The 19,639-nt window shown below is 48.4% G+C and overlaps 1 protein-coding gene across 1 annotated transcript; it reads left to right on the top strand.

The window, feature by feature from the left end:
- Positions 1–9,277: 9,277 nt before the first annotated feature.
- CREB3L3 (cAMP responsive element binding protein 3 like 3) lies at positions 9,278–19,156 on the top strand. The gene is made up of 10 exons (XM_057709795.1): positions 9,278–9,387; positions 9,868–9,996; positions 10,447–10,744; positions 11,605–11,717; positions 13,264–13,401; positions 13,962–14,068; positions 16,560–16,628; positions 17,805–17,889; positions 18,090–18,186; positions 18,376–19,156. The coding sequence occupies exons 2-10, from the start codon at positions 9,868–9,870 to the stop codon at positions 18,687–18,689; spliced, it is 1,350 nt and encodes a 449-aa protein (XP_057565778.1). The 5' UTR covers positions 9,278–9,387; the 3' UTR covers positions 18,690–19,156.
- Positions 19,157–19,639: the final 483 nt, after the last annotated feature.

Raw genomic sequence — 19,639 nt, forward strand, 5'->3', positions numbered from 1 at the left:
TGGGAGTGGCTGTGTGCCAATAAAGTTTTATTTATAAAAACAAGCAGGGGGCCAGAATTTGCCAACAGTCTATAGTTTGTCAGCCACGCCCTAAACTCCATGATTATGTTTATACATGTTCAGTTGTTCCTTCTACAAGTATTGATTGGGCAGCTACTCTGTACCAGGCACAGTTCCAGGCACTGGGATACTGCACACGGTAGGTCTTGTCCTAACAATTGTCCCTATTTTGCAGGTGAATCCTAGCTGGAGATTTTCTGGTTCTCCACCCCACACCCTTTCCTCTCTCTGACTTCTTAAGCGCCTGGACCAATGTTGATGTAGGGAAGGAGCAAAAGACACTTTTGTTAAGTGAAATAATGAATGAATATTGATATCCCCTAGGATGTGTCCCTTTTCCTGGCACATAATAGACATTCCATAAATATTTGCTGAATGAATGTATGCTGTGATAGATGAACAAAATATATAGTGTCGGGTGATGGTAGGTTTCTACAAAGAAATGTAAATTGAGATGGGGATGAAGACTGGGGGGTGGTTGCAATTTTAAAGGAGGTGATCATGGAGGAGGTGAATTCGAGCAGCCATTAACCATTTAAAGGTGAAAGGAGGGGCTTCCTTGGTGGCGCAGTTGTTAAGAATCTGCCTGCCAATGCAGGGGGAGGGCATTTTGAGTAAGGAAAGCAGACTCTGGGGGCGAGCATGGAAGCCAGGAGGAGGAGGAGAAGGGGGAGGGTGCGCTGGTCCAACCCAGGGACAATGGTGCTGGACCAGGACAGTGGAAACGGGGCGGGAAAGGAATGTGTGTGTTTTGAAGGCAGAGCTGTCACGACTTGCTGAAGAGCCGGCTAAGAGACACACAGAAGCACAAGAGAGTGGGAGCTGAGGGAAGGAGGAGGATGGCAGATGCTCAGGGAGGAGTGAGAGCCAAAAACAAGTGCCACAGAAGTCAGAACAGTGGTTACCTCTGCAGGTGGGTAACACCTGGGAAGGGGTTTCTGGAGTTCTGGAATATTCTATATCTTTTTCTTTTTTTTTTGGCCATGCCATGCAGCATGTGGGATCTTAGTTCCCCAATCAAGGATCGAACCTGGGCCACCTGCGGTGGGAGCACAAAGTCTTAACCACTGGACCACCAGGGAATTCATGGACTATTCTATACTTGATCTGGGAGATGCTTGCACAGATCTATACATATACGTAAAAATTCAAAAAAAAAAAAAAAAAAAGAATCCACCTTCCAATGCAAGGGATGCAGGTTCGATAAAATTCATATATAAAAATATATATATGTAAAAAATCCACCAAGCTATACACTTAATATTTGAGGTTGTATAATAAATTATATTTGAGATTGCATGTTAAGTTTAAAAAACTATCTATGTCTATCTATCTATCTATCTATCTATTTATTTTGGTTGCACTGCAGGGCTTGCAGGATCTTAGTTTCCTGACCAGGGATCTAACCTGTGCCTCCTGCAGTGAAAGTCCAGAGTCTTAACCACCGGACCACCAGGGAAGTCCCCCAAATTTTGTATACACACACACACACACACACACACACACACACACATTTATAAACACACACACACATATATATTTCAAGAACTTTATTTTATTTATTATTATTTTTTTTGGCTGCATTGGGTCTTCGTTGCTGTGTGAGGCTTTCTCTAGTTGCGGTGAGTGGGGGCTACTCTTCATTGCGCTGCACACCCTTCTCATTGTGGTGGCTTCTCTTGTTGCAGAGCACAGGCTCTAGGCAAGTGGGCTTCAATAGTTGTGGTACACGGGCTCAGTAGTTGTGGCCCAAGGGTTTAGTTGCTCCAAGGCATGTGGGATCTTCCCAAACCAGGGTTCAAACCTGTGTCCCCTGCATTGGCAGGCGGATTCTTAACCACTGCGCCAGCAGGGAAGTCCCTCAAAAATTATATATATTTTTTATTAAAAACATTTACACAGGGTCTTGGTGCAAAGCACTGCTAATAGGACGCTATAAGATTATAGAGTATAAGAGATTCAATTATGGGCATTTGACAGCCAAAAAATAAGGGGGAAAAATAATGAATATGTGAGTAGGGGAGGACCACTTTGGCAAATTCAAAACCGGCCAGACATACTTGAGTATCCACCACGGCCTGAGTAGTGTCAAGGAGATGAACAGACCTGCCTTTAACCTTCAAGGGACTCAGTCTAGTTTTGAAAAGACAGTACAGACAGGAAGGATCAATCAGTAAATACCTAAGGAGAGTGTGTGAAGTGCCAATATCTATAATCTACATTCAAATGTGAAGTTTGGGGCAAGGGGAGAAGGCACTTGTGGACAGGATTAATCGAGGAAGGTGAATAGTTTTGTTGTTTGTTTTGTTGTTTGCTTTTTGTTCATTCAGTGCAAGGGTCAGAAACTTCAGCTCAAAAATTTTAAGATGAAAAAGGAAGTCACTGGCTTACATCCCTGCCATGTGTCTGAAGCCAAGTAGTGGATTTCAGGTATGGCTGAAGCCAGGACTTCAGATCATGTTGTCAGGGATTGATTGCTGTCTGTCTGCTCTGCTGTATTCTGGGCGGGATTTGCTCTCAGACAGCTTCTCCCATCATGGAGTAATGATGGCCAACAGCCCCAAATCTATACTCCTGCAGCTTGGCACCTCCAGAGTGCCCATTCTATAGAGTGGAAAGGGGAGCTTTGGAGTGAAGTGACCTCCCAGGGTCTAACATAATATCTGTGAGGCGTGAAAGCAGAGTTCACACACAGGTTCATCTGGCTCCAAACCCTGAGTTCTTCTTAGCCACTGAACCACACTACCTCCTACGGATCTGTCCTCAGGCCACAGAGGAAACAGGTAGCATGTTCTCAATTTTAGGAATTTTCTCATTTGAATTTTTTTCAGTCTTTTCTGACTTTTAACTACCACTTCTCTGAGCTAGAATCTGGTACAGTATGCAATCTCTAGTCAGTAAAGATTCAGGAAGCAAGGTGCTTGCTGAAGAGTCAAATTCCTAGGTGCCGTAAACTAAATGCTGGAATTTTATCGATAGGAAACTTGTATGTTTAACTGCGTGAGATTGAATATACTAATTTCATTGTGTTTCACATAGAACCCAGTGGCTTCTGGACATCTTACCACTTGAGTACATCTGAAACACACAGAGGGAAGGATTTGCTCTGGGCAAAAAGATAAGAGCTAATATGGATCTGGGCTACAGTTTTCAGGCTCCATGAGAAAATGTTAATGTTCTCAAGAAAAATAATATATTCACCTAACATCAGTCATTCACATTTTAACTAGGTCTAGGTATATTTAAGTAACATCTGAGAGGGGTGATTTTTGCCCTGGGAAAAAAAGCTGAAGAACTAATCTTTGAGTTACAATGCCTTAAGGCTCCACAAGAAAATGTAAATGCTCCCAAGAAAAGGAATACATGTGCCTGATATCAGTCATTCACACTTTAGTTAGAATTAGCTCAAAGTGCTTTGAGCACATTTTTCCTATGTAGTATCAGAAACCGCCTGAGGTATATTTAGAGATGGAAGGGAAGAGGGACCAATGAGAAAAGCATGGGTATAGGGAAACTGCCTCCTGGTAGGACTTGGCTGGCAATTATTGATATGGTAGTGTTCACATCAGAATACAGCAATAATGATGAAAGGGAGGCATCACCTCATTTAAGGAAGTTACAGGGGAGGCAGTGGGAATGCCGGACTTTGGGGACTCAGGTGGATCAATTTACTTTTGTGGGGATGCAGCTCCTAAACACTAACCCTAGTACAAGCTGAATTTGTATTAGAAAACTCGGGAAACTATGAAAAAGGTATACTTTGCGTTTTATTTGTTTTGTTTTATTTCTTTTTTAAAAAAGTTAAATTGTGCTTTTTTGTTTGGAATGTGTACAATAGGCACATGGCTGAAAATTCCAAAAGCGTAAATGATTTTGCAGGGAAAAGCTTTCCTCCTCCTCTACCCCACCTCCCAGCTCCCAGCCCTGAAGGCTACCACCATTCCAGATGCTGTGTCTCACTCTAGAGAGATTTTATAAATGTATAAGAAATGCGTATATACATTCATTTTTCCTTTTGTCACACACAGACAGTATCCTGTATTGTGCACCTTCATTTTTTTACTTAACCAGTGCATTTTCAATGGGAAAGATATCATCTTCAAGGGGTGTGTGTGTGTGTGAAAACTAGCTCATAGGAGGTGAAAAAAAATCTTACTCTTCTAATGTCTAAAACACAGATATACATGTGGGACACAAGCATATACATACTATACCTGTGGATTTACAATTTCATGGGGGAGCAGTTTGGAAAACATCTTCAAAGGCTCCTTGTAGGGGGGCAGAATAAAAAATGTTGAGAAACACTGAAATAACCATGTATTTTCAATATTGTCCTATCAGTACCTAAAGATAACCCTAATTCATTTTCACAGCTATGTAATATTCCATTGTGTTAATGCATCAGGACTATTAATCAATCCCCTATTGATGGATATTTTGGTTGTTTGTAATGTTTTACCAAGTGTGTTATGTACGTGGTTGTTCATTATATGTTTAGTATGTTTTTTATTGAGGTAGAATTAATTTACAATAATGACACACCAGTCTTAGGTGTGTTCAATTGGATGAGTTTGACAATTCTGGACAATCGTGTAACCACCACTAAAAAATAAAATATGGAATATCTTCTCCACCCTAGAATGTTCCCTCATGCCCCTGTCCACTCAATTCCCCACTCTACTCCAGGCAACTGCTTTCTATCACCAAGAATTACTTTTGCCTTTTCTTTGGGTGTCATATAAATGGAATCCTACAATGTGTATTCTTTTGTGTCTGGCTTCTTTTATCACGATGCATTTGAGAGTCATCTGTGTTGTTGACTATTAGTAATTTATTCCTTTTTATGGCTGAGTAGTATTGTGTTGTGTGGATATACCAGCTTGTTTATCCACTCCCCTATTGTTGGATATTTGAGTTGTTTACAGGTTAGGACAATTATGAATCAGGCTGCTATGAACGTTCATGTACAAGACTTTCTGTGAACATATATTTACATTTCTCTTAGGTGACTACCCAGGAGTAAAATTGCTAAGTCATGTGGTAGATGCATGTTTCACTTTGTAAGAGATTGCTCAGGTTTCCAAAGCTTCCCCAGGTGATTGGACCATTTTGGTTCCCACCGACAATGGGTGAGAGTTCCAGTTGCTCCAAATCTTCCACCAACATCTGATGTTGTCTTTTTTTGTTGCAGTCAGTCTACTGGGTATCTTTAAACGTTTTCCTATATCAGAAACGGTTCAGTATGAATTAAGCACAATTTAAAAATGAAACTCACACCTACACAATTACATTTGAGAAATGCTACAAACTCTGTCCCTTCCAAGAGTGTTACGGAGTATTGTAAAGGCTCTGACAAGTTCCACAAAGCTGTTTATTAACACAGTATTTCTCAATTAACACAGCATCCTCGTGTGTTGCATTTCATACTTAAACACATTGGTGGAATCTACTGTGGGAATTTTACTTTAGATTCCAACTTAGCATTGTTTGAAGCATGTGGTCCTGTCCAGTAAATTAGATCACATGATGTCAAGGGCATCAAAAAGTCCTCTGGTCCCTGCAATGGTTGTCCTTATCCTACCTTTTCAGAAAGCTCTTCATTAGGGCATATGAAAGCCTTCTAAAGTCCATGATTATACAATTACAAAAAAAAGTACAAATATTCTGCGGAGGTGGACTATGGGGTCTAAATCTACATGAAGGTGTAAATGAGTAATACCAGATCCTTGACTCTGGTAGGTTTTGATAAGAGGAGGAGGAAGAGTTCTATATCAAGGGCACTGGGGCTCCTGAGAGTCATAAATGGGAGTGAGGGGGAGGCAGAGACAAGTCCAGAAGTCAAACTTCACCTGCTTTCTACACCTTCTGAGACTGCCCTGAAAAGGTGCATCTATAGCAAAGGCTGAAAAAATATTATGACTAGGATCACCAAAGCCAAACCAAACCAAACAAACCCTTTGAAAAATCCAACACAGAGTGGTTACAAAGGAAACAGATGCAGAAGACAAGGGTGAGGTAATGTTACCAGAATCCAGAGGGGGACAGTTACCGTAATGCAGGGATTCTCCTGCTGGGCACTGCTGACATTAGGGGCAGGCATTCTCTCTTGGAGGCCATCCCAGACACTGTGGGGTGTGGAACAGCATCCCTGGCCCCCACCCACCCCATGCCTGGAGAACCCACAGTTGTGACAACCACAGATGTTATTGCCAGTTAAGAGGACCACTATGACACAGCACATGGTAGGTCTTCCTTAAATTTTTGTTGCTTGGGAACTTCCCTGGTGGCCTGGTCATTAAGACTCTGTGCTCCCACTGCAGGGGGCACGGGTTCAATCCCTGGTTGGGGAACTAAGATCCCACATGCTGCGCACCCAAAAAAAAATTGTTTTTTTTGTTTCATGAATGAATAATGGCTGGTCCATAGAGGTGTACATCCAGGATGTGAATTTCTTGAGAGAAAGGAGCGTGTTTGAGTTACCATGTAAACTGAGCACCTAGCATCATGCCCGGCACACAGAAGGCTTGTTATCTGTTCACTAAGCTCCTAACAGCTTCCTGCTGTATTTGGTATAAACCAAACTCCTTGCCACAGACTGCAAGGCCCTGCACGACCTGCCCCTGTCTCCTCCTTGCCCTCACCTCCGCCCTCTCTCCCCCTTGCTCACTTAGCTCCAGGTACACGGGCCTCCTCACTGTTCTTCCAACACACCAGGCATGGTCCTGCCCCAGGGCCTTTGCACAGGCTGTTCCTTGGCCTGAAACACCCTTCCACTAGATCTCCCAGTGGCTGGCTCTTTCTCCTCATTTAGGACTGTACTTAAATGTCACCTTCTAAAAGAAGCATTTGTGGACTTCCTAGGTGGCACAGTGGTTAAGAACCCACCTGCCAATGCAGGGGACACAGGTTCGATCCCTGTCCCAGGAAGATCCCACATGCCACAGAGCAACTAAGCTCATGCGCCACAACTATTGAGCCCATGTGCCACAACTACTGAAGCCCGTGCACCTAGAGCCCATCCTCTGCAACAAAGAGAAGCGACCACAATGAGGAGCCCACATACCACAACGAAGAGTAACCCCCACTCACTGCAACTAGAGAAAGCCCATGTGCAGCAACAAAGACCCAACACAGCCAATAAATAAACAAACAAATAAATACATGTATAAAAAATAAAAACATAAATAAATAAAAGAACCATTTGCCAGGAAGTAGAGACACAGATATAGAGAACAAACATATAGACACCAAGGCGGGGAAGCAGGGGGTGGGGAGGTGAGATGAATTGGGAGGTTGGGATTGACATGTATACAATAATGTGTATAATATAGGTAACTAATAAGAAGACAATTATGCAAATATTCTCCTATATCTTTTTAAAGCACTTTTGTGGTTCAAACCTACTTGAAATTTTATGTATGTTTGTATTATGTTATATTGATATTTCATGTTATGTTTTTCCTACATGTATGGATGTACAACTTTCCCCCATCATTAATTGAATAAGATTTTCCCACTGATTTTTATAAAATGCCTTGTCATTTAATAAATACTTGTGTATAGGGGCTTTCCTGGTGGCGCAGTGGTTAAGATTCCACCTGCCAATGCAGCGGACACGGGTTTGAGCCCTGGTCTGGGAGAATCCCACATGCCACGGAGCAACTAAGCCTCTGCGCCACAACTACTGAGCCTGCGCTCTAGAGCCTGCGAGACACAACTACTGAAGCCCACTCACCTAGAGCCCATGCTCTGCAACAAGAGAAGCCACGGCAATGAGAAGCCCGCGCACCACAACGAAAAGTAGCCCCCACTTGCCGCAACTAGAGAAAGCCCGTGCACAGCAATGAAGAACCAACACAGCCAAAGTAAAATAAAAAAAAAAAAAAATAAATATTAGGGGATTCCTAGGTGGCACAGTGGTTAAGAATCCACCTGCCAATGCAGAGGACATGGGTTCGATTCCTGCTCCAGGAAGATCCCACATGCCACGGAGCAACTAAGCCCGTGTGCCAAAAAAAAAATAAATAAATAAAATAAAAAATAAAAAACATAAAATAAATATTAAACAAAAAATCATTAAAATATTAAAAAAATAAATAATTGTGTATAAAAGTAAAAAAATAAAATTAAAAAAAAATTTTTTTTTTTTAAAAAGAAGCCTTTGCCAACCCTCTGTTGCCCTTTACATGGTGACGTTTCGTTTCTTGGTAGCATTTGTCCATTTGTCAGTTTTCTGGTGTGTTTATGCATTTATGGTCCGCTGCCTTATCCCCAGGGCCTAAAATAGCGGTTGGCACACAGGAGGCGCCCAGGAGTTAGAGTGGATTGAGCACCTTGTGTGTACTGGGCGTTTCCTAGACACTGGGGACCCAGCTGAGAACAAAAGAGCCTCTATCCTAGCCCTGAAGGCGCTCACACAAAGGGGCCGGGGAGGAATGAGGGAAGAATATCAGGAAGTAAACAAATCCGAAACTTTCAAATAGTGAGGAGTTCAGTGAAACTAGTGATGTGATAAAGAGGTATGGGTGGGGACTCCTCACTGGTGGGGGATCAGAGACAGCCTCTCAGCTCTCTGCACTGAGATCTACAAATAGCAAACATTCACGTGTATGTGAACACAGTGACAGAGTCGAGGTGGAGGGGGTAGGAGTTCCAGGCTGAGGAAACGGCTAGTGCAAAGGCCCTGAGGCAGGAATAAGTTTGGCTCAATAAATATCTGTTGAGACTAAATGAACGATAGAAGATTCTAGAAGGAATTGATTGCTCTGGTTTGGAGAGTTTGCTTACGGGGAGGGGTTTGGGAGTTGCCAGCTTTGATGCGGAAAGGGGGCTCCTGGCAGAAGGAAGGGCCCCCATGGAGCTGTTCTTGGTTCTGTTCTGTTCTGGGAGTGGACATGACCCAGGCAGGGGCCCCAGGCTCTCCTGGAGCTGACATCCAGGGACTATGACGAGAAACAGTCCCTGAAAGTAGGGGAGAGGTCACGGTAGAGCCGCAGCACCCCAGACTTTGGCCTTTGCCCACTGCCGGCTGGAAAAGCACAAAACATCTGAGATAACGGTCTTCCCTCCCCTCCCCCAGCCTGCCCCGGTGTCACTGGCCCTTAACCCTGTCTGTCTTGCCTGTTCCCCAATCAGCACCTGGGGGTGGGCTGGGAGCGCCCCAGGACTATTTCAGCATCTTTTGGGGGTGGTGACGGAGCCACAGAGAAGAGGCAGCTGAGCCTGGGAGTTCTGGTGGTGGGGTGAGCTTCCAGCTCGCAGCAGACGCAGAAGTGGCTGGACACAGAGCTGGCCAGGCTTGTGGATGGGGATTTAGCCATTGGAAAGGTGAGCCCTGCATGGTTCCCCAGGGGAGGGAGGGTTCGTGCCAGGAACCCTCCCCAAGCTCCCAGAGTTGGCAGGAACCTCACATCCCATTGTACAGATGGGAAGACTGAGGCCCAGAAGGAGAATGCAACGCCAAGATTGTGACTCCATTCCAGAGCTACTCCTGGTCTTTCTTCCTGGTCCCCCTGCCTTCCAGAAGGGGAGCAGTTTGGGCAGGATGGGAGTGTAAGAGAGGGCTGTCAGTTCCATCGGCTGTTCATCCCCACGGGAGCATTTGTCTAGCACTTTTTAAAGAAACTGACTCTCAGGCCCCGCAACACAGATTTGGAGACAGAAGTGCAGCAAGCAGGAGCAGCAGCCTGACCTGGGGCTGGAACCAGGATTGAACTGGGGAGGGACAGACCTCGGGATGGTGTGCAGAAGGGTGATGGGGAGGAGAGGGGCTGCCTGACCCTCACAAATGTCCCCTCCTTGCTCCAGATGGCTTCTTCCACCAGTCCCATGGACCCTATCGACAGCCTGGAACTCTTGGATCTCCTGTTTGACCGGCAGGACGGCATCTTGAGACACGTAGAGCTGGGCGAGGACTGGGGCCGCGTCGAGGACCAGGTGATAACCCACTGCACTCACCCCGGGGCCAGAGCCAGGACCCCCGCTCAGCTCTGTGCATTTACCGCTCACGTGGGAGATTTTAGCAAAGCTTATTATTGTGTGGAATCTCTCAGCAACCCTAAGGGGCAGATGACATCACCTTCTTCTTAAAGATGGGGAAAGCAAGGCCCAGAGAGGGATGGTAACTTGTCCTGGGTCACACAGCAGTTTGGAATGGGGTCCAGACTTAAACCTGGAGCTCGTGCCTCGACATGATTGGATGTTGTTCCCATGCTACCTGACTGTCCAGGCTCCAACAACACCAGGGGCAAGGGGCATTAGCTCTTTTCATCTTACAGAAAGGACATGTGAGGCCCAGAGAGGGTCATTGGTTTGCCCAGAGACGCACAGCAATCCAAAGCAAAGCATAGGCCTCCTAATTCCCACTGTCCCTCTCCGTCCCACCAGGTCCTGCCAGGCCCGGACTCTGATGATTTCATCAACTCTATCCTGGGTTCTGGAGATTCAGTGCCCAGCTCCCCGACCTGGTCTCCTGCGGCCAGTGACAGTGGCATCTCAGAAGATCTGCCCTCCGACCCCCAGGACACCCCTCCACGCAGTGGGGTGGCTGCCACCCTGGCCAGCTGCCATAGCATGGAGTCTGGCAAGGGGCCCTGCTCCTCCTACCATCCTGGCCCTGCCTGCCCCACCAGGCATCTTGGGCCAGTGACCCAGGGGCTCGAGGCCTCCGTGGCCATAGACCTCGGTGAGTCCTGTGTCTTTGCCAACTACCCTCGCCTTGTCCCAGACACTGTACACGCAAACCCACCCTTGGAGATGGGTACTGGGATGCTTTCGTGGGTCTGTTTTCCAGATGGTTAAGAGTTGAGTCAGAACCGCAGAGCTGGGGTGCAACCCATAGGCTGGTTCCTGCCCCAAGCATCATGCCAGCAACTTCACTTTTGCCCCTTCTGTGACTGGGTCATAGTAGGTGCTCAGTGAGAGTGTGTGAGGTGATGGGATCCCAGGCCTTCAGGTTCTCCCTGTGGACCTGGGGAAAGGCCTGAGGCAGAAGCCACGGCCAGCAGGGTGTCCTTTGTCTCTTGAGCCTTGCAATGGGAGTGGGATGGGGTGGGAGCATGTATTAGTCCCGTTGGAGACTTGACAAAGCGGAGGCTCAGAGAGGTTTAGTCCCTTACCCAAGGTCACACAGCTCCACCCAGTCGGGATTAGAACCAAGGGCTATCTGACTCTGCAGTCTGTGCTCTCCAGAGCAGCTTGCCTATAGTGTGCCAGGTACCTGGTGGGAGGGAACCACAGGTGACTCAGACCTGGTCCCTGCCCCGAGGGGGAGATAAGGCCAGGCCGGGTGCAGATCTGGCCTCTAATCCTGGGCGATAACAGCCGCTCCCTCCTGGGTCGGCTGTGGGTCCCTGACAATGTCCTCATGAATTTGTGTTTCCGTCTTATGGTGGAGGGGAGACTGAGGCACCAGGTCTTGGGGCCCCAAACTGTGCCACGAATTCCTGGCACATGGGGGTCCATCCTGGGAGCTTTGCTGGAACTGGGACCTTGGGGCCCCCCACCTGACCCCATCCCTGTCTCTGTCCCCATCTGCCCTGTCAGAAATGTGGAGCCCAGGCCTCTACACCAAGGAGCAGGCCGAGCTGGCCGACTCACCCCCACGGTGCAATCTCACGGTGAAAGACCTCCTCCTCTCTGGCAGCAGCGGGGACCTGGTGAGCAGCTCCCACCCGTCTGCTAGAGCATCAGAGCTGGGAGGGGCACTGGGGTTCATGGGGCCCCAATACCCCAGTGTAAGTCAGTGGGTTCCAGTCCTGAGTTCTCTGTCTCCTGGGCTGGGGCACTTTCTACTATAGTAGCAGTATTAAAAAAATAAAAAAGGCTACCACTCACCAAGCATCTACGATAAGCCAGGCACTCTTCTAAATGCTTTAAATGTTATCATCTTTTAATTCACAGCAACCCTGAAAACTGGGGCTATCTTAATTTTACATATGAGGGGATGGGCACAGAGAGGTTCAGTAATTTGACCTAAGTCACACAGCTGCTGCAGGCTCAATCCCTGGGCTGGCCTACTGGGCCTATTGTGCCCATTGCATGCTGATGGAGGGCCGTCAGTCTTGCCAAGCACTTCCACTACCGGTAAACCAGACCTGAGAACCCAATTAATGCCGCCACTTTGCAGATGAGAAAGCCAAGGCCCAGAGAGGTTAAGCCACAAACCCAAAGTCACACAGCAAGCAAGTAGCCAAGTCAGGATTTGAACTCCAGTTTGCCTGAGGCCCAAAGTTGTCCTGACAACCTCTAAGCAAGATCAGCACACCTCTCTTGACTTGAGAGATGTGCAATGAGCACCAGCTGTGTACTCAGCCTCTAGGGACCTCATGGCCAAGAGGGGACAACTAACTGCTCATAGAAGTGTATCCATAGGGGAGAGAGGCTGGAGGGGCATTGCAGGTCCAGGAAGGCTTCCTGGAGTAGGCAGACCTTCAGCAGGTCTTGAAGGATGGGAAAGGCGAATGACTGCTTTGGAAATGCTAGCTGGCTTTTGCAAACGTACCAAGTTTAATATCGTTGTTCTGTGTGTGAACAACCTTGGGAAGTGGGGGACCTTAGCCCCATTTTGCATGTGAACATTCTAAGGCTGGGGCCCTGGAGAGAAAATGATTGGGCTGATCACAGCCTGGAATTCTAGGGAGTGGAATTTGATCTGCCCCAATCTCCACCTTTATTCCTCTGCCTCCCATTCCATGGTGTGACATACATTCCTAAGACTTGGTTCTCTGATAACACGATTCTTTCATTTTCAATGTTTCTATTTCATGATTCAAATTTGATTAAAAAGCTTTGAATAGGCAAATGCATTCACACAGTCCAAGTTCCAAAGGTACAAAAAAGTACACAGGGAGAACCACCCCTCACCCCATTTCCCGGAGGCTCACTTAACCTGTGCCCTGTGTGTTGGATTTTCCCTTTGCTGTTGCAGACCGCACTGTGAGGAATTTCAGAGCCTAGAGCAGTGCCTAGCATGTAGTAGGTGCTACATACATAGCTGGGAAATGACTACTTGTGAAACAAATGAAAAACTTGTATCGAAAGATCAATTCCTGGAAGTGGAATTGTTGCATCAGAGGCTGTGCACCAGTTCTTTGGAGCCCTAGAGCCAGTGGGGACCCTACAGAGGACGGATTGATCGTTTCTCAGGCCTGATGCCTCTTTCATTTCCCTGCCCCCAAAGCTATTCTCCTGGTTTTCCCACAGCAACAACATCACCTGGCAGCCCCCCACCTGTTGCGACCTGGGACCGGGCACTGCCAGGAGCTGGTGCTGACGGAGGATGAGAAGAAGCTGCTGGCCAAAGAAGGCATCACCCTGCCCACCCAGCTGCCCCTCACCAAGGTGAGTCAGTGGGACTCCTGGCTCCGGGGTTTGCTCCCTTTCCTGCAGCTACCTGCCCGTGAATCTCACCTTTGGGTCTATCACACTAGAATTTTAGGACGTGTCTATCACCAGAGCCGGAAAAATCATCCTCAAAGCCAATGCAGTGGGGGCTCTCTACCTGTCTGCCGTCCCTACCCAGCCTGCTCAGTCAGTATCAATATCTGAGTTTGCCTTTCCAAGTGGAAGACCTCTCTTAGTCTTAGTAACTGGCCCATGGGAAAGGGGTTGTTCCCAAATATGGCCGGAAGGTGGCATGATTGCACCAGTGCACAAAATCTAATTGCCAATATGGGATTGGGATTGGAAGCTGGGAAGACCTTCAGGACCCAGGACACCCCTAGAGACTCTGCAAGAATTTAGGAGCAGAAAATCTGGTCTTCAAGTCATCAGGGGTCTGACCTCAAGTCCATGACTCTGGGGTGGCTCCCTTGGGAAGATAATGGGGTGAAGTTGTGGGGTCTGGACAAGAGTGTGGACCCTCCAGACTGACTCAGTCTGCTCCCCATGTCACTCTGTAGTATGAGGAGCGAGTGCTGAAAAAAATCCGCCGGAAAATCCGGAACAAACAGTCAGCCCAAGAAAGCCGGAAAAAGAAGAAGGAATATATTGATGGCCTGGAAACTCGGTAAGGCTGGGGGCCTGGGACTCCATACTCAGGGGGTGAAACTGAGGCTTGAGAGAGGGATGCAGTGGAGCTAAGGTCACAGTTTTTAGGACTTGACATAATTATAGTTGTTTCCTTCTCTGGGAGAGACCAATTTTCATGTGAATTGCAAGGATAGAAAAATGCCTGGAGGTGGTATAGGGCTCAGTTTCAACGTCTCCTAATTCCCTATAGGATGTTATGCCAAGAAGGGAAAGGTATCACGCATCTCGTCCTGCCTCTTTGCCTGAAGATGGGAGATTTACTTCCCTTACTGAGCAACACTGGTCCTAACTGGTCCTCAGAGTTGTCATGGCTTCCTTCGGTGGGGGAGGAGGAAGGCAGAACTTCCTCAACTTAAGAACTGTGCACCCCAGGACTTTTCTGGTATTCCAGTGGTTAAGACTCCGTGTTCCCAATGCAGGGGGGCCAGGTTTGATCCCTGGTCAGGGAACTAGATCCCACGTGCGTGCCGCAACCAAGAGTTTGCATGCCACAACTAAAAGATCCCGCATGCTGCAGCTAAAACCCGGCTCAGCCAAATAAATAAGTATTAAAAAAAAAAAAAAAAAGAACATCCAACCATCTCTCTCAACTCATTTAGGTTACTGAGGGACAGCCTCCTCTTTATTCTTTTTTTTTTAAATAAATTTATGTATTTTTGTATTTATTTAATTGGCTGTGTTGGGTCTTTGTTCCTCACACGGGCTTTCTCTAGTTGCAGCAAGCGGGGGCTTCTCTTCATTGTGGTGCATGGCTTCTCATTGTGATGGCCTCTCTTGTTGCAGAGCATGGGCTCTAGGTGCATGGGCTTCAGTAGTTGTGGCACATGGGCTCAATAGTTGTGGCTCACGGGCTCTAAAGCGCAGGCTCAATAGTTGTGGCGTACAGGCTTAGCTGCTCTGAGGCATATGGTATCTTCCTGGGGCAGGGATCAAATCCATGTCCCCTGCACTGGCAGGCGGATTCTTAACCACTGCACAACCTAGGAAGTCCCTATTCTTTACTAGAAACATAAAAACTTAGCTTTCTCACTTTTTAAACCGAAAGCAATTTTTATTAAATGCTACAGGTCTATTTGGGTTTTCTATTTCTTCCCCAGTTAATTTTGAGGTGTCATTCTTCTGGAAAGTTGTCCATTTCAAATTTACTGACATAAAATTGTTCATAATTCTCTCCTATTATTTTTTTAAGCTCTGAATCATTTATAGTTGTGCCCTTTTTAATTACTTGTGTTGTGTATTTGCACCTTCTCTTGTTTTTTATCTTGATCAATCTTGCCAGAAGTTTGTCTGTTTTATTATTCTTTTCAAATAATGCATTTCTGGCTTTTCCTCTCACCCAACTGTATTTTTGTATTCTAGTTCCTTTATTTCTACTCTTAGCTTTATTTTGTCTTTAGTTGTGTTTTGTTTTGTTTTTGGTGGGGAGAGTTTATTCTGTTGTCTTTTTGCTAATTTTTAAATATGTATGTTCAGCTGGTTGAGCTGTAATAAGGTTGTACATTTTCGGGGACTTCCCTAGTGGTCCAGTGGTTAAGACTCCATGCTTCCACTGCAGGGGGCACAGGTTTGAACCCTGGTCAGGGAACTAAGATCCCGCATGCCATGGGGAGTGGCCAAAAAAAAGAAAAAAGGGGGGAAAAAAAGGTTATGCATTTTCCTCTCAGTACTGCTTTAGTTGCATCTCACACACTTTGATTTGTACCATTGTCATTACCATTTGGCCCCTAGGTCTTCCCTGATTTATACTGTGGATTCTTCATTATCCCCTGAGTTATTTAGAAGGAAGGCCTTTTAGTGGGAGAATTTATTCTCTTCCCTGGTTGTGCTATGAGGACTAACATATCCTCATGCCATGATTCGAGTGTTTTAACTCTACATCTGAGTAGTCTGGGCCAAAACAGCATTCACAGATGGATGTAGATGGGAAAGGTGGGGTTCCCAGCCTGGACCCCCAAACCCTAGATAGAATGATTGCCATTGTCTTGTTCCTCAAACGTACTCTGCTAAGCCCCTAATCAGCTTTACTTCATGTGATTCTCCCAACTGCTCTATGAACTAGGTAATTGTCTCTCCACTTTACAGATGAGGGGACTGAGGTCAGACATCAGAGTGCCTCAAGGTCATGGGGAGGGTGAGGACTGCAACTCGGGTCTCCTTGGACTCCCAGTTGCCATGCTACCGCATCTTCTCAAAGCATCACTGTCTGAATTTGCTGTTCCACTTCCAATCATGGGGGCTCAGACTGGAATAAAGCCCCCACACCAATGCAAAGATGGTACCTAGGAGCCAGGCAGAACTGGGTTCAAATTCTGGCCTTGTTACAGACTTGCCAGGGTGACTTTGGATGAATGACTTCCCCTCTCTGGGCTTGCATTCCCCATCGGTAAACTGGGGCCTCACAAGGAGGCATTAGTTTGGCCTGTTGGTGACAAGTGTATTCTGAATGTCACTGTGATGCTGCCCCGCAGGATGTCAGCCTGCACTGCCCAGAACCAGGAACTTCAGAGGAAGGTCTTGCATCTTGAGAAGCAGAACCTGTGAGTATTGGTCAAACCACGGCATAGGACAGGGGGAGCTGACCCCAGAGTCCCTTGCAGGAGAGGTGGACATGGAGGGACAGGCTGTGTGATGGCAGGGCAGGGCAGGGGCTAAGGGTTCCACCTAGAAAGGGGGAAGGCCACAGAGAGGAGGGGTTTTGGACTTGGGCCCTTAAAGGATGTATAAGAGTTCACTAGAGGAAAGATGCTGCCAGTGGAGGAAATGGCATATGAATGGCCAAAGGCTAGGAGTATGGTGTGCTGGAAAACTGCGGGTGATTCCACCTATGGGGTGCACTTACTTAGTCAATTTTTATTTAGCATCTACTCTGTGCCAGGCATAGTTCTGGACACTGGGACCCCAACAGTGAGCAAAACAGACCTAGCCCCTCCACTTAAAGACTCACAGTCTAGTGAGAAACAAACTTAAGACAAATAAAAATATATAAAAGATCATTCAAATAGCTATAGCCACTGGGAAGAAAAATAAACCAGGGGGAAGGGGCTAGAGAGTGAAGTGGGCAATTTTAGGCAGGGAGGTCAGATAAGGTGACACTTGAGATGAGACCCAACAGATAAGAAAGAAGCAGCTACTAGAATACCTGCCATGCAGGGCAGGGGGTGGGGTACAGTGTCCTTGGTACAGAGGGAACAGCCAGTGCAAAGGCCCTGGGGCAGGAATGCTTGTCTGTAGAAGGAAAAGTGAGGGGGCTGTGTGGCTGGAGCAGAGTGAGTGAGGGGAAGAGAGGGAGGAGGAGAGGGCAGGGAGGGAATGGGGCAGGTCATGCAGGCCCTTGTGGTCTGTGGGGAGGACTCGGGCTTTTACCCCTGAGGCAGGTGGGAGCCCTGAGAGGCTTGGAAGAAGTTGACTCTCATTTGAAAAGTGTGGAGCATGAACTCTAGAGGGGGCAGAAGAGACTTGGGGGGACCAGAGGCTGGGACTGGCGTCAAGGAGAGTGATAACAGCAACATGGATGGAGGAGGTGGGGTGGCAGAGAAGAGGGTGGGATGTTCAGTGGAGATTTATCGAGAGAGCTTTCGGGACTTTTAAGAGCAGTGGGGCCTTGACGGATGGACCGGATTCAGACTTCAGACAGGCTGGGGGACCCAACAAATGGACAGAGAGCCCGGTCAAAGCTATGTAGGGATCAACAAAGTCTTCCCATTTTCACGAAGGTCCCTCTTGGAGCAGCTGAAGAAACTCCAGGCCATCGTGGTCCAGTCTACCAGCAAGTCGGCTCAGACGGGCACCTGCATAGCGGTGAGTCCTAACCCCCAGCTCCAAGGGCATCGTCAGCCTTGGCAGAGGGTTCTGTGGGGAGGTGAGTGTGAGTAGAAGCACAGCCCTGAGCCCCAGCTCAAGCGCACTCCGGTCTTCTGGGCCTCAGTTTCCCTGACTGTGAGATGAGCACGCTCGGGGGAGGGGGAGGGATGGGGTGACCCTGCCCCCATCTCCACCAGGTCCTGCTCTTCTCCTTCGCCCTCATCGTCCTCCCCTCCATCAGCCCTTTCGCCTCCAACAAAGCCGAGAGCCCCGGAGACTTCGCGCCTGTGCGAGGTAGGTGTACCTGGGGGCTGCTCCTCCCTTAGAACCCCTCTGCCTGCTGGGCACACTCCCCTTGGGTCCCCAGCCCCCATACTGGACCACTGGGGGACGCCCTCTTGCAACTGCTTCCTGAGGCTGGGGGCTAAAAAAAAGGGAACCAGCCCCCAGGGCATCCCTCACGACCCCCCAACCCTTGCTCAGTTTTCTCCAGAACGTTGCACAACGATGCTGCATCCCGTGTGGCTCCCGACGCCGCGCCAGGTTCCGAGACCCCAGGACACGGGCCCAAGGCGGGCATACTTCAGGAAGGGGCTCCAGGTGGCCCTCAGGGGGACCGGGGATCCCGGGACACGCTGGCTCTGGACAACTCGACGGAGGAGCTGGACAACTCGACCCTGGTCCAGGGAAACTCTGTGAAGGAGCTGGACCGGGCCACCCTGCTGGACTGTGCCCCGCCTGAGCAAGCACTCAGTCCAGGGCGTGTGGGGCTGGAGGCTGCAGTGGGGGAGCTGTGAGCACCACGGGCACGTGCCCACAGGCCCCTCTACTCAGGGGTGCTTCAGCGGGTGCTGCAGTGGACAAGTACGGGGATCCAAGATGAGGGAGAGACCCTGGAGAAGATGTCAGGATGGAAACACAGCTACAGACTCACAGTTACAGATCCAAGGACCCAGGCACATGCAGAAACTGATGCTCAGACCACAGGGCCACAAAGCCTGAGAAATACACACACCCAGGTGCAGAAGGAAACAGGACGACACACACAAGAGTGATCCACAGACCCAGATAGATAGACATACCCCCCAGGCCTCAATAACTCCCCACCCGGGACTCCTCCCTGCTCCCTTGCACACAGGGAGGAGGAAGCGGCCAAGTCTGCAGAGACCCTGGCCCCGGAGCACGGGCTGAGCTCTGAACTTAGGGGCCGCCATGGCCCACAGCCCTTTTTCTAAGACTGCTGCGATCCCTAATAAAGTATTTTGACAGAACACTGCTGGTGTGGAGGCGGAGTGGGGGAGGGGGGCTTAATTAGTGTCTGGGGCTCCCCAACCCACAGGAGGAGGGACTGGCCCAGCCTAGGATAGAGGAGTGAGGTGGGGCAGTCCCTGGACCCCCAAGGCTGGAGCGGAGACTGAAGAGGCGCTGGGGCGTCTTCAGCACCTTGGAGAGCGACGACGGGCGGAGCGCAAGGCCCACCAGGAGTGCGAGGTCCCCGAGGCTCCACCTCCAGACCCCTCCAGGGAGTCCGCGGAAGGCCTGGGGCAGCTGCCTTCCTGGGGGGCCGGGATGCCCACCCTGCTCGTTTTATGGAGGAGACTGAGGTGTTGGGAAGGAAGGGACCCGCCCAAGGTCACAGCTGGGAGGACTGACCCTAGCTACACCTGCGCTCTTCCTTTAAAGCGTCATTCATCCCCGGCCCGGGGGGGGGGGGGGGCGCCTTGCAATCGCGATCAAAAGACGTGGC

The sequence above is a fragment of the Hippopotamus amphibius genome, chromosome 15 (assembly GCF_030028045.1).
Source record: "Hippopotamus amphibius kiboko isolate mHipAmp2 chromosome 15, mHipAmp2.hap2, whole genome shotgun sequence".
Taxonomy (NCBI): Eukaryota; Metazoa; Chordata; class Mammalia; order Artiodactyla; family Hippopotamidae; genus Hippopotamus; species Hippopotamus amphibius.

Coding starts and splice junctions, on each gene's coding strand:
- CREB3L3 (XM_057709795.1), top strand. CDS start 9,868: ATGGCTTCTTCCACCAGTCCCATGGACCCTATCGACAGCCTGGAACTC. Junction 16,629..17,804: donor CATCTTGAGAAGCAGAACCT/GTGAGTATTGGT, acceptor ATTTTCACGAAG/GTCCCTCTTGGAGCAGCTGA. Junction 17,890..18,089: donor AGACGGGCACCTGCATAGCG/GTGAGTCCTAAC, acceptor CATCTCCACCAG/GTCCTGCTCTTCTCCTTCGC.